The sequence below is a fragment of the Salvelinus fontinalis genome, chromosome 33 (assembly GCF_029448725.1).
Source record: "Salvelinus fontinalis isolate EN_2023a chromosome 33, ASM2944872v1, whole genome shotgun sequence".
Taxonomy (NCBI): Eukaryota; Metazoa; Chordata; class Actinopteri; order Salmoniformes; family Salmonidae; genus Salvelinus; species Salvelinus fontinalis.
The window spans coordinates 36,098,176-36,111,409 of NC_074697.1; the positions used below are offsets into that span (position 1 = coordinate 36,098,176).

Genomic DNA, 13,234 nt, shown 5'->3' on the forward strand with positions numbered 1-13,234 from the left:
TCAGGGAAATTGCTGTAGAATGGGCTCTGTTCCACTTAGAGACAAAATTTCAACTCCTATAGAAACTATAGACTGTTTTCTATCCAATAATAATAATAATATGCATATTGTACGATCAAGGATTTTGTGGGAAGCCGTTTAAAAAATTAGCCAAATTAGCATAAATAGTCTAAACAGCGCCCCCATCCCCAACAGGTTAAATACTAACAAGGGAACGACATACAGGTGCAAACAATAATTAGAGCAAGGAAAAAACAAAAGGTTCAAAAAAGGTGCAATGGGGACATCTAGTGACCAAAATCAGAACAGTCCTGGCCAAAACCTGACAGAATTTTCTAAAACTGTTTGAATGATGTCTGTGAGTATAACAGAACTCATATGGCAGGCAAAAACCTGAGAAAAAATTCAAACCAGGAAGTGGGAAATCTGAGGTTGGTCGATTTTCAACTCAGCCCCTATTGAAGATACATTGGGATATTGGTCATGTTGCACTTGCTAAGGCTTCCTCTAGATGTCAACCGTCTTTAGAAACTTGTTTAAGGCTTTTACTGTAAAGTGGAGCTGAATGAGAGGGGAATGAGTCAGAGGTCTGGCAGAATGCTTTGAGCTCGTGACGCTCGTTCATGTGAGAGCGAGCTCTGTTCCATTTGCTTTTCTGAAGACAAAGGAATTCTCCGGTTGGAACATTATTGAAGATTTATGTTAAAAACATCCTAAAGATGGATTCTATACATCGTTTGACATATTTCTACGGACTGTAACGGAACTTTTGGACATTTCTTCTGCTCCTAAACGCGCTAACAAAAGGAGCTATTTGGACATAAATGATGGACATTATCGAACAAAACAAACATTTGTTGTGGAACTGCGATTCCTGGGAGTGCATTCTGATGAAGATCATCAAAGGTAAGTGAATGTTTATAATGTTATTTCTGACTTCTGTTGACTGCACAATATGGCGGATATCTTTTTGTCTTGTTTGTGCTCTGAGCGCCGTACTCAGATTATTGCATGGTTTGCTTTTTCCGTAAAGCTTCTTTTTTTTTTTATCTGACACAGCGGTTGCATTAAGGAGAAGTGGATCTAAAATCCCATGTATAACACTTGTATCTTTGATCAATGTTTATTATGAGTATTTCTGGAAATTTATGTGGCTCTCTGCAAAATCACCAGATGTTTTTGGAACTACTGAACATAACGCGCCAATGTATACTGATATTTTTCTATATAAATATGTAACTTTCCCGAACAAAACATACATGTATTGTGTAACATGAAGTCCTATGAGTGTCATCTGATGAAGATCATCAAAGGTTAGTGATGAATTTTATCTCTATTTCTGCTTTCTGTGACTCCTGTCTTTGGCTGGAAAAATGGCTGTGTTTTTCTGTGACTTGGCGGTGACCTAACATAATCGTTTGTGGTGCTTTCGCTGTAAAGCCTTTTTGAAATTGGACACTGTGGTGTGATTAACAACAAGATTACCTTTAAAATGGTATAAGATACTTGTATGTTTGAGGAATTTTAATCATGAGATTTCTGTTGTTTGAATTTGGCGCCCTGCACTTTCACTGGCTGTTTCATATCGATACCGTTAACGGGATCGCAGCCATAAGAAGTTAACTCGTCGGCGATGGAGACGTCGCTGGCTGTGGGGGTAGGGTTTTTTGGCCTGTAGTCTTTGATGGCTTGGATGCCATGCCACATGCGTCGAGGGTCAGGGGTCTGTTGGTTAGGAAGTCCAAAGTCCAGTTACAGAGAGAGGGGCTGATCCCTGGGTCATGGAGTTTGGTGACCAACCTAGAGGGAATGACCGTACTGAATGCTGAGCTAAAGTCTAGATTTTTGGGCCGGTAGTCTGTGATGGCTTGGATGCCCTGCCACATGCGTTGAGGGTCGGAGTTGTTGTTGAAGTGCTCCTCAATCCGCAGTTTGTGGTCATGTTTAGCCATCTTGATGCCCTTTTTCAGGTTGGCCCTGGATGAGCTGTAGGCTTCCGCATCGCCAAATCTGAAAGCAGCATTGCGTGTCTTTACCTCTCTGTTCATACAAGGCTTCTGGTTGGGGAAGGTCTTTATTCGTTTATGGGTGGTATCATTGTTGATGCAGATGTTGATATATACCAGAACGGAAGAAGCATATGTTTCAATGTCCGTATGGGAGTCAAATGTGGCCTGAGAGGCAAACAATCTCCATTCTGTATGTTGAAACTGGTGCTGTAGTAATGAGTCTGGTGCTGTAGTAATGAGGGGTAAATACTTGGGGTAAGAACAGTGAAAGGTGATCAGACTGTCCCAGGTGGGGGAGGGGAATGGCTTTGTAAGCCTCCGGAATGTTTGTATACACGTGGTCTAGTGTATTATCTCCTCTAATGGGGCAGGAGACATTTTAGTGGAATTTGGGAAAAACAGTTTTCAGATTTGAGTGGTTAAAATCCCCTGCAACTATAAAAGCACCATTAGGATGTGCAGTTTGCTGTTTGCTAATAGCAACCTGCAGTTCTTTCATTGCTAGTTTAGCATTAGCATCCAGAGGTATATAGGCTGCAGTAACAACAATGGATGTCAGCTCCCGAGGCAAGCAGAAAGGCCTGCACCTAATTATCAGGTACTCTAGATTGGTTGAGCAGTGACTCCCAGTTAAGTTACTGTCTGTACACCATGCTTTGTTTACATAAATGCACAGACCACCGCCTCTGGTCTTACCAGTCCTCTGCCGTACGATCAGCCCTGAAGAAGTCACACCCCTGTAGCCCGATAGCGTTGTCGGGTATGCTGTTGTTTAGCCACGTTTCTGTGAAAATCATGATGCTGCAATCCATAATCCTTTTTCTTTAGATGATTCTTAGTCGTATTTCGTCCATTTTGTCCGCCAGTGACCGGAAGCTAGCGAGGAAATGGCTAGGCAGTGAAAGCCGATATGGGGTCAGCTTTTGCCAAGCCCGGAGGCCACCCCGCTTCCCTCGCCTTTGTTTACGATCTCAACGCCGCCTCCGGGCACTTCCTCTCAGCGATGTTTCAGTCTCCCGGGGCATCTTCGCGATCTCCAGTGGAAGTTGTAAGTTGTCAAAAACTCGCATTATGCATTAAGAACTGTTAAGTAAATTACAACTAATTCCCAAAATATGGGTAGACGCCGAGCCTCGCGTTGTACACGCGCCACCATTCTATCAGGTCATCTATAAGTCCTTGCTAGGTAAAGCTCCGCCTTATCTCAGTTCACTGGTCGCGATATCAACACCCACCCGTAGCACGCGCTCCAGCAGGTATATCTCACTGATCATCCCAAAAGCCAACACCTCATTTGGCCGCCTTTCCTTCCAGTTCTCTGCTGCCTGTGACTGGAACGAATTGCAAAAATCGCTGAAGTTGGAAACTTTTATTTCCCTCACCAACTTTAAACATCTGCTATCTGAGCAGCTAACCGATCGCTGCAGCTGTACATAGTTCATCTGTAAACAGCCCACCCAATTTACCTACCTCATCCCCTTACTGTTTTTATTTATCTACTTTTCCGCTCTTTTGCACACCAATATCTCTACTTGCTCATGATCATCTGATGATTTATCACTCCAGCGTTAATCTGCTAAATTGTAATTATTCGCTCCTATGGCCTATTTATTGCCTACCTCATGCCTTTTGCACACAATGTATATAGACTCTTTAAAAAAAAAAAAATCCTACTGTGTTATTGACTTGTTTATTGTTTACTCCATGTGTAACACTGTGTTGTTGTCTGTTCACACTGCTATGCTTTTTCTTGGCCAGGTCGCAGTTGTAAATGAGAACTTGTTCTCAACTAGCCTACCTGGTTAAATAAAGGTGAAATAAAAAAATAAAAAATAAAAAATTCCTGCTGAGGCAAACTGGCTCAAATGAAGATCCTACATTTGTAGTTCAACTGATGGGCCATCAGCTCATATCAGCTAGTCAACTCAGCCAGGGAAACACAAATTAATGTTTTTCACACCTTCCATTAATGTGACATATTGTGACCTGCTGTCAAATCTTCCCTCGGAGAGGAGGCCATTCCCCAAACTATTTTAATAAACTTTGATATTGCATTTTGTCTCTGTTGTTCATCCAGTTAAGACTTCACTCATTGGAACTAATTTTGAAGTGATTGGAAACTTTAATAAATGTGCCTGTTATTTGTTTGTTTTAAAAACGTTCTCTTTCATGCTCCATTGCACTCCATTCCGTAGGCTACCTCACTATTCAATCTGGAATCAGGGGTAGACGTAACATAGTTCATGTAAATCGGTCTCCCTCCATTTATTATGATATGTTACTAATTACAACTTGTAATGTTTCATAGCAACCAACCAACTGCCCACCCCCCTTTAATTTTTGCCCTAAGTAACCTTTTGTCTAATGTAACCATACCAAACATAACAAATGATTATACAAATGTGTTGTCTGAATTTACATTTCCCATGTTACGTCTAGTTTATGAGACCAGGCTGCATAATTCTCACTTTCAGCTACATCTAATATTATACACCTATGTGTTCAATTTGTTTTGATAGGCTACAGTAGGCTATAGTTTAGGTGTAGCATACAGCTGCATTTCTAATACACTTGACACCTGTATGTCGTAGTGGAGACTAATATCTATCTTATTATTAAGCTATATAAAACAACGGTTATTGATATGTATGGATGCATTTCAGAGACATTTCTGCAGTGATTGGACCTAGGTCTACTGTAGCAGTAGGACATTTACTAATATAATTAATTCTTTAGCGTTTGAGCGAGAGAGAGAAGGAGAGAGGAGGATTTTGATAGCAGGACCTTGTGCGAAATAGCTTTTGCACTGGATCAAATGGCTATCCATTATCTTTAATCATTACAAGTAAAAGCCAAGTATTGACAAGTCATGATAAAAACAGATCTCATGACTTTGGAAATTCTGTGAACTACACCAGTCCATGTAATGAGTTTTGGAAAGAAGCATATTCACACATGCTAAAATCTCTTAACACCATGGCTGATTTAATTTGATTTGATCATTGTCCTCATTTGTCCCGATCAGTTCAGCAGCAATCTTCTCCAAACCTGTGCATAGTAGCCTAGTTTTTGGAATTACTTTATATATTTGAATGTCTTATTAAGAATCTTACACTTAAGGTATTGTAATCTATATTCATAAGACTATTGTCATTTCATGATTTCAAGATCCAATATCAAACAAGGTACTTGCTGACGGAGCAGCCAGAGGAACTGCCCTTCTCTACCTTCAGGCTATGATCAAACCTTACATACACCCCAACCCGAGCACTCCGTTCAGGCACCTTTGGTCTCTTGGCCCTCCCAACCCTGAACTTACATATGGATAACACATAATTGGGAATGAAGATGGACATCTGTTGATCACAGATACTGTAAAAAAAAAAGATAGGGGTGTGGATCATAAAACCAGTCAGTATCTGGTGTGACCTCCGTTTGCTTCATGCAGCGCGATACATCACCTCCGCAAAGTGTTGATCAGCCTGTTGATTGTGGGCTGTGGAATGTTGTCCCACTCTTCTTCAATGGCTGTGCAAAGTTGCTGGATATTGGCAGGAACTGGAACACGCTGTCGTACACGTCAATCCAGAGCATCCCAAAAATGCTCAATGGGTGACATGTCTGGTGAGTATGTAGGCCATGGAAGAACTCGGACATTTTCAGCTTACAGGAATTGTGTACAGATCATTGCGACATGGGGCCATGCATTATCATGCTGAAACATGTAACAGCAGCAGATGAGTGGCACGACAAAGTATCTCTGTGCATTCAAATTGCCGTTGATAAAATGCAATTGTGTTCGTTGTCCGTAGCTTATGCCTGCCCATACCATAACCACACCATGGGGCACTGTTCACAACGTTGACATCAGCAAACCACTCACCCACACGACGCCGTACAAATGGTCTGCGGTTGTGAGGCCTGTTTAAAGTACTGCCAAATTCTCTAAAATGGAGGCGGCTTATGGTAGAGAAATTAACATAAAATTCTCTGGCAACAGGTTTAATGGACATTCCTGCAGTCAGCATGCCTATCGCACGCTCCCTCAAAACTTGAGACATCTGTGGAATTGTGTTGTGTGACAAAACTGCACATTTTGGTGGCCTTTTATTGTGTCCAGCACAAGGTGCACCTGTGTAATGTGCATGCTGTTTAATCAGCTTCTTAACATGCCACACCTGTCAGGTGTATGGATTATCTTGGCAAAGGAGAAACTCTCACTAACTCTCGCTAACTCTCACCGTAAACCGTAAACAACCGTAAACCGTAAACAAACTTCTGACCCAAATTTGAGAGAAATAAGCTTTTTGTGCGTATGGACAATTTCTGGGATCTTGTATTTCAGCTCATGAAAAATTTCGGGGATCTTTTATTTCAGCTCATGAAACGTGGGACCAACACTTTACATGTTGCGTTCATATTTTTGTTCAGTATACTGTAGTTACTAGACCAATAAAAAAAGAGTTCCAAACCTTTCTGCCAATAACAGCTAGTTTTCAGTTTTCCCCTCCCCACTCAGATCACTCCCAGACAGTCCCCAAAAATATTCTTGCTTGAGAAATTGTGTCCTTGCTAAGAAGCAATTTTTGTTTGGTTTCAATTAAAGTGGTCAAAAATAACCACAGTAAGGTACTTAAGTTGTTACCCATAAGTGTTTTGATATTGAGATAAAAATGGCTGCATTTGACATTTAAGTGAAAATAGCTGTTCATAGGTCTACTCTATACTGTATGTACTGTATATATCCTTTTCTTATATTGGACTTAAGAAGACATTTGATGAATTGTTATCTTAGGCCTACTACTGATTTTAAGTTAATTTCCCCCCATTTTTGAAGCACTAATTTTAACATTGATCTATTTCTATGGGGACAAGCACTGTTTATGACACAAACTGTTCACACCTCTCTTGTTGGCGGAGAGAATTTTGCAAGTTTAATGCTTATTTCCTGCAATTCTACACATTTTGTCATCGGGTATAAAGAAAATGTTGCAATTTTAAAGCAAATGTTCTTGCAATTCTATACATTTTGCCATGTCTTATGTGTATCCATGTGATATTTGAGTGACTAAACAATTACAACAATGTCTATGGACAAGAAATAAATAAAAATACATTAGCTGACATGGGCTAATTGATCTGTACATTTCTGGCAAGTTGTAAATAGCTCTCTAAGGTATGCAATGACTAACATGACAAGAGGAACTGATGATGCACTACCTAATTTTTTGGGGGGGGAGGTAGTGCTGACACCTTGCGCAGGAACCACTGACTTAGAATGTTATGCTGTAGTCGTTCTCTATGTTAAAACGAACACAACTCACAAGCTTTTCCTCTCAGGGACATTATCATTAGATAGTGGTATTAAACAACACCTGTGCTTAAATGACAGTGTGAACATATATTTAAGAATTAAGCAGAAACAGACGGGCCAGGTATTTAGGGCAAATGCCCTGATCCACCTTTAGCTCTGTGACCGGTCTAAAAAGTATGTAACCATAGAGATAGATAGAGGACTGTAGTGCCCTAAAGCCGGTTTTAGCATGGGCTGCGGCATTGAGGACTTTCACCATTTTGAAGTAGTAACTGGGGGATCAGCCAATGAATTATACTTATGAGCAAACGTTCCATAACTGCAGGTGGCAGTAAATCACCAACCTTGGCTTAATACCTGTTCTAACAACACTCTCCAGGTGGCAGAATGCACCCTTCCAGTATGTTTGAAAACTCGTAGAAGTAGTAGAAGAAAATGGACTACTTCAAAATGGAGATTGCCTCAATGGTGCTTCCAGTGCTCTCGCAGATGCCATAATGGGACAGATACACTGATGTGATGTTGATCTAAGTCTATAGATCTTTCACAACTAGAGGAATAGTTTACTGCCCATTTGTGGAAACAGAACTTATTGGAACCTTACATCATTTTGCTCTTTCCCCAACCCCCCTGAAACACAGATACAGTACATATCCACTGACATTCTAGAAGAACATAGGGTCAGAGCCACAGCAGCATCACTGATTTGACTTTACTACAGTGCTTTACAGTACTAAGACAGTAAAATACATTTAACGGAAATAAATAAGAATTTACAGAAATAAAATGCAATACAAACGATTATGTTGATGATAAAACAAACAGTATAAGCATTCAGTTCTGGCAGCAGGTCTGGCAGCTCACGTCTTGATAGATATTCCTGTCAGTCCTGGGATTCAAACCAGTAACCCTGGCCCTGCTGCTGTACCATCTAAAGTCATAATTGGTACTAGTTCAGGCTCAGATTTCTGATCTCCTTGGTCCTAATCCCTATATGGTAGGGTGCAACAGTGGTGGGAATAGAACATAGCCACAGGAAGTAGGGGTGCTGAGGGTGATGCAGCACCCCCTGAAAAATCTGAATTAATAACAAATATTAATATGTTTGGAGAACTTATTTTCTCACAAAAATAGCACACTGGGCCTTTACTAGTCCTGCATTAGCGGACCAATATAGCCTTCTGTAGTGCGGGCATAGTATTTTTTCCCCCATGGCTATGGAACAGAATAAACTGTACAGATATTTCTGGTTACTGTAAACAACAGAAAAAAGGATGGCTGTAGAGAAGTTTATGAAAGTGATCAAGTGGGGAGCACACAAATTAAAAGCCTACTTTCGTGACTCCTTTTGAGGCTTTCAAGCAAACAAGTAATATTTTGACATATGAGAGCACAACTAACACAAAAGGTGAAACCACTAGACTTGCTATGAAACATATACCATGAAAGTTCCTCAGTGCACTTTCAACACAGGAGACTTTAACAATTGCTAAGTGAGAGAAAATGGTTATGGGAATAAAATACAACTGGCTTACAAATGGAGACAAACCTGTCATAAGCCATCACTGCCAGAATAAGTAAGCACTCATTACATATACATTGCAGAAAAAACCTGCAATATACAACCTTCGTGAGAGATTCCCTTTATTTCTGCCTCATGGCAAAATGTGTAGAACTGCAGGAAATTAACTTGAAAACTGCAACAAAATTTAATAAATCAAGAAGACAAACGTTTTAGGAAGATGGGCAGGTACACAGCTGTCCTGAAGTTAGATGGGCCAAGAGTCCAGATCTGGCAGAATGGGTTGGGGTGTAGGGTCTTCCCAACAATCCCACTCAGCATCTGTTTGAGCATAGTCTGAAGGTAGGGAGGGCAGCTCCCCTTGATGCTCTGTAGCTATGCAGTTAACTAGCTAATATGACACAAAACATTCTCAGTTACAATACATGATAAACTTGATGCAATATTTACATTCAATTATAGCAACTATAAGTAAGAAAACACATAATTCTAAAATACACAAAGGAACTATCAGGTTATGTTTCAGGGTTAAGTCCTAGTACCTTTTTACAAGCATGCCTGATTTTAACCATTCTAACGCCATACATTAAAGGATTGAAAAGTGGTGGACATATCAGAAAATAAACTAATAAAATAGTGCGAAGTATAGGTGGAAGATCTGCAGTTTCATATCTGCCTTGTAGAATCACAAATAACCAGCCAAAGAAGAAGTTCAGCATAGAGGCTATATGTGGTGTACAGGTGTTAAATGCTTTCTGTTTTGTCTCTTTTGAAGACTTTAAACATATTTGTAGAATTCTGACATATGAGTATATGGTAGGACATATAGTACAAGAAATATAAAGCACAGTGACAGCAAGACCCCATATGTTATTCAGCGTAGTATTTGAACAGGCAAGCTTGACTACTGAGTAGTTGTCACAATACAGTCTGTCTAGAACGTTACCACAAAATTGCAGTCGCAAACTCAGGGAGATAACGATGGCATTGAGGAAAAAAGAAGACGAGCAGGACAGCAGAATTAAGCCACAAATTATTTTAGGTGTCATAATATTATTATATCGTAGGGGATAACAAATAGAAATGTACCTGTCATAGGACATAACTGCTAAATTACTAAATTCTGTTAGAGCACATGTGTACAACACATAAATCTGGAGGTAACAATAAAGAAGGGAAATATCATGTGTGTCAGACAGCAAGTAAAACATGAGAGCAGGAAACAAACCAGTGCTCCCATACAACTGATTAACAAACAAAGCACATAGAAACAGATACATGGGTTCATGAAGGCTTCTTTCAATGCAGATAACTCCAATTAGCAAAGCATTGGCAAGAATGATGACAAAATATATTACAGTTACTAGAGCAAAGTAGAAGTACTTCAATTGTCCGATATCACCGTATGCAGCAAGCCTAAAGACCTTATAGTGAGTAGAGTTTTCCATGGTCCTGGGAGTTGTTCAAGATGTGCTGTCAATGTTTGAAGAAGAGGAGCAAATCCTCCTACTATAGCTTACATATATATATATATATATATATATATATATATTTATGTTACATTTCTGAAATCACAGAGAACAGACAACCTAAATGGATAATTCCTTGACTTGTTGATTCAGTAATAGATTTCCCCACATCTACAGTATACTCACCAATATAGACTGCTTTTCATTCTCATGATAACATAATTCAAACAATATTATTCTTTGTATCCTGCACTCATGTAACTTATTACATGTATTCTAAATCCAAAATGAAGCCTGCTCATTTCTAATCCATGATGACCTGCTTAATCTCAGCTCCTCACTTGATTCTTATACTTGTGAGATATAAAAATTAAAAAAAGCCTGCCATGGTGTGATATGCAAAGGATTACCAATACCTGGGGATACCTGGGGATAATTAGATATTTTCAGAGTCAAGGAAACCATATAGAGGAAAAACAGATTCCATTTTGCATCACATGCCCTCCAGGGTGTTCAAAGGCCTTTTTTAAATGAAAAATCCAGCCAAAATGCTCATTCTTATAATGTAAATAACACTAATATGTGAGAACAATATTTTTTGGTGAACCAATATTTCATTTTGGCTTTTTAATAGAGATGGTAGCAACATATGAAAATTGCTGTGGAAATCTGTTGCATCTCAAGTTAAAAATCCACATTGCAATGCTCTCTCTATGGGCTGGCTGGCTAGCTAGAAACATAGCTACGCACAATAATACCAAAGACAATATCAGTATGTGACGTAGCTAGTTAGCTGTAAAATTGCCTTATCCAACTGCACTTATTTCAGGAGTCTACAAACGAATCATGTTCAACCTGCAGATCGATGTGTCTCCCCGAGTGGAGTCTGACATTCGCAACGACACCATGCAGTGGAACCTGGACTGAAGAGGCAGAAACATAGAAGAAATGTGCTGGACTGTCTGTAAAATTACACATTTCTTGAGGTAGGAATATCTGTCCCGCTTTAAATGACATGTAGCTTATAAAGGCTTCATAAAGCCTTCATAAACACTACATTAATGTGTTACAAATAATCTATAACCATATGTTATGCTTTATAAAGGGTTCATAAATTTGGCATAACTGTGTGACATAATCACCGATGTGAAATATGACAAACTTGTGCTTTATAAAGTGTAGCATAAGCAATGCTTAATAAAGGCCGTATAAATCATTTTAAATTGAAGCTTCACAAAGCATTTATAACCTTGTCATGCATCTTGGTAGAGTATTATAACGCCAGGATAGTGGGATTGACTCCCGGTGCCACCCATACATAAAAATCTCTTCGCACATTACTAAGTCACTTTGGATAAAAGCGTCTGCTAAATTTGATATTAAATTTCTCTAAAACATTTCTAGGATGGCCCAACTTCTTTCCATCTTGGGTGCATAGTCAATATTGGACCTGACCTCAACTTTCCACAAAATGCTGTACTGCAGGATAAAACTCTAAAGTGCAGTCAAGCACAGAAAAAAACCTGTTTTAATTTCTTGTCTACTTCGGTTTTTCCCCCTGTCACGATCGTGTTGACATGAATGAGAGGACCAAGGCGCAACATGATATGAATACATCTTCTTTATTTACAACGACGAAGATGAACACGAAACACTTATTCAAACTAACAAAACAACAAACGATCGTGAAACTTCAAACGCAAGTGCACACACAAACTACTTACGTCGACATAAACATATACAATGACCCACAAACAGCTAAAGCCTATGGCAGCCTTAAATATGGTTCCCAATTAGAGACAACCGAAACCAGCTGTCTCTAATTGAGAACCCATTCAGGCAACCATAGACTTTCCTAGAAAACTACACACCCATAGACACAGCTAGATACATACACTCAACACAAACCCATACACTACCACCAACACCACCTCTACCATATAAATACCCCCAAACACACACAAACCCCATGTCACACCCTGACCTAACAAAAATAATAAAGAAAACAAATAATACTAAGGCCAGGGCGTGACACCCCCCCAAATTCCATTTTCTCAGTTTAGTTTTTCCAGTTTCGTATTTCCCCCATGTTTTTCCAGTTTCCCCCAGTTTCTTCCAAACTTTTTAAATAGAAAAACAGCAACATTTGATTTTCTGTGTTCACAACAATGCTTAAGCCACATCATGTGATGAAGAAACTTTGATTTTTTTGTATATTTGCACTTTGTAGTTGCCCACTATTGTTTGGTTAGAAGGTTTTCTGTAGTGCAGTAATCGCACATAAGATGATTATGTATTCCATATAGAGTGATTCGCATTGTGGCCACCAATTGAATGGGGAGAGTAAAAGGCCAACACTTCGTATTATTCAGAACTCCATGAAATGAAGCCAGATATACATTCTACAGACCCTGTTGAGTACACCCAACAATACTTTTACTCCGGCACCCAGAACAGTTTTTGCTCTATAAGCCAATATGTATTCCATATACTGTACAGTGGGGATATTTATATGACCTTTGAACATGTTTTAAAACCCACATATAATGCAAATGTCACTTTAATATGAACAAAGATAAATCATTGTTAATTTTTAGACAATGATTTTTCATATCATTAATAAATACAGGTTGTTGACACGTTTATGCTATTACGTGGTGGACTTTTATTTAGAATATTTCGGAAATTACGTTACCCGGAAGTACTTTTTAGTGTTGCTGATGAGACTCTGATCATGTGATGAGTTCGCAAATCAAATACCCAATTGTGGTGCCAACCTGACAGCAAAAAACAAGTGAACCTTTATTTATTGTAGTTTACATTAGTTTGTAGTAAAGCGTTGAGATATATTACATACTGTAGCCACCTCAGTCATTATTTCAAATAATTCTGGTGACTTTACAGCAATTAATAGCTAGCC

General features: G+C 39.2%; 1 protein-coding gene across 1 annotated transcript; it reads right to left on the reverse strand.

Annotated features, from left to right (window-relative positions):
- Positions 1-9,360: 9,360 nt before the first annotated feature.
- Positions 9,361-10,293, reverse strand: LOC129831547 (olfactory receptor 11A1-like). The gene has a single exon (XM_055894909.1). It carries the CDS (start codon positions 10,291-10,293, stop codon positions 9,361-9,363), a length of 933 nt encoding a protein of 310 aa, XP_055750884.1.
- Between the last annotated feature and the right edge of the window lie 2,941 nt (positions 10,294-13,234).

Coding starts and splice junctions, on each gene's coding strand:
- LOC129831547 (XM_055894909.1), bottom strand. CDS start 10,293: ATGGAAAACTCTACTCACTATAAGGTCTTTAGGCTTGCTGCATACGGT.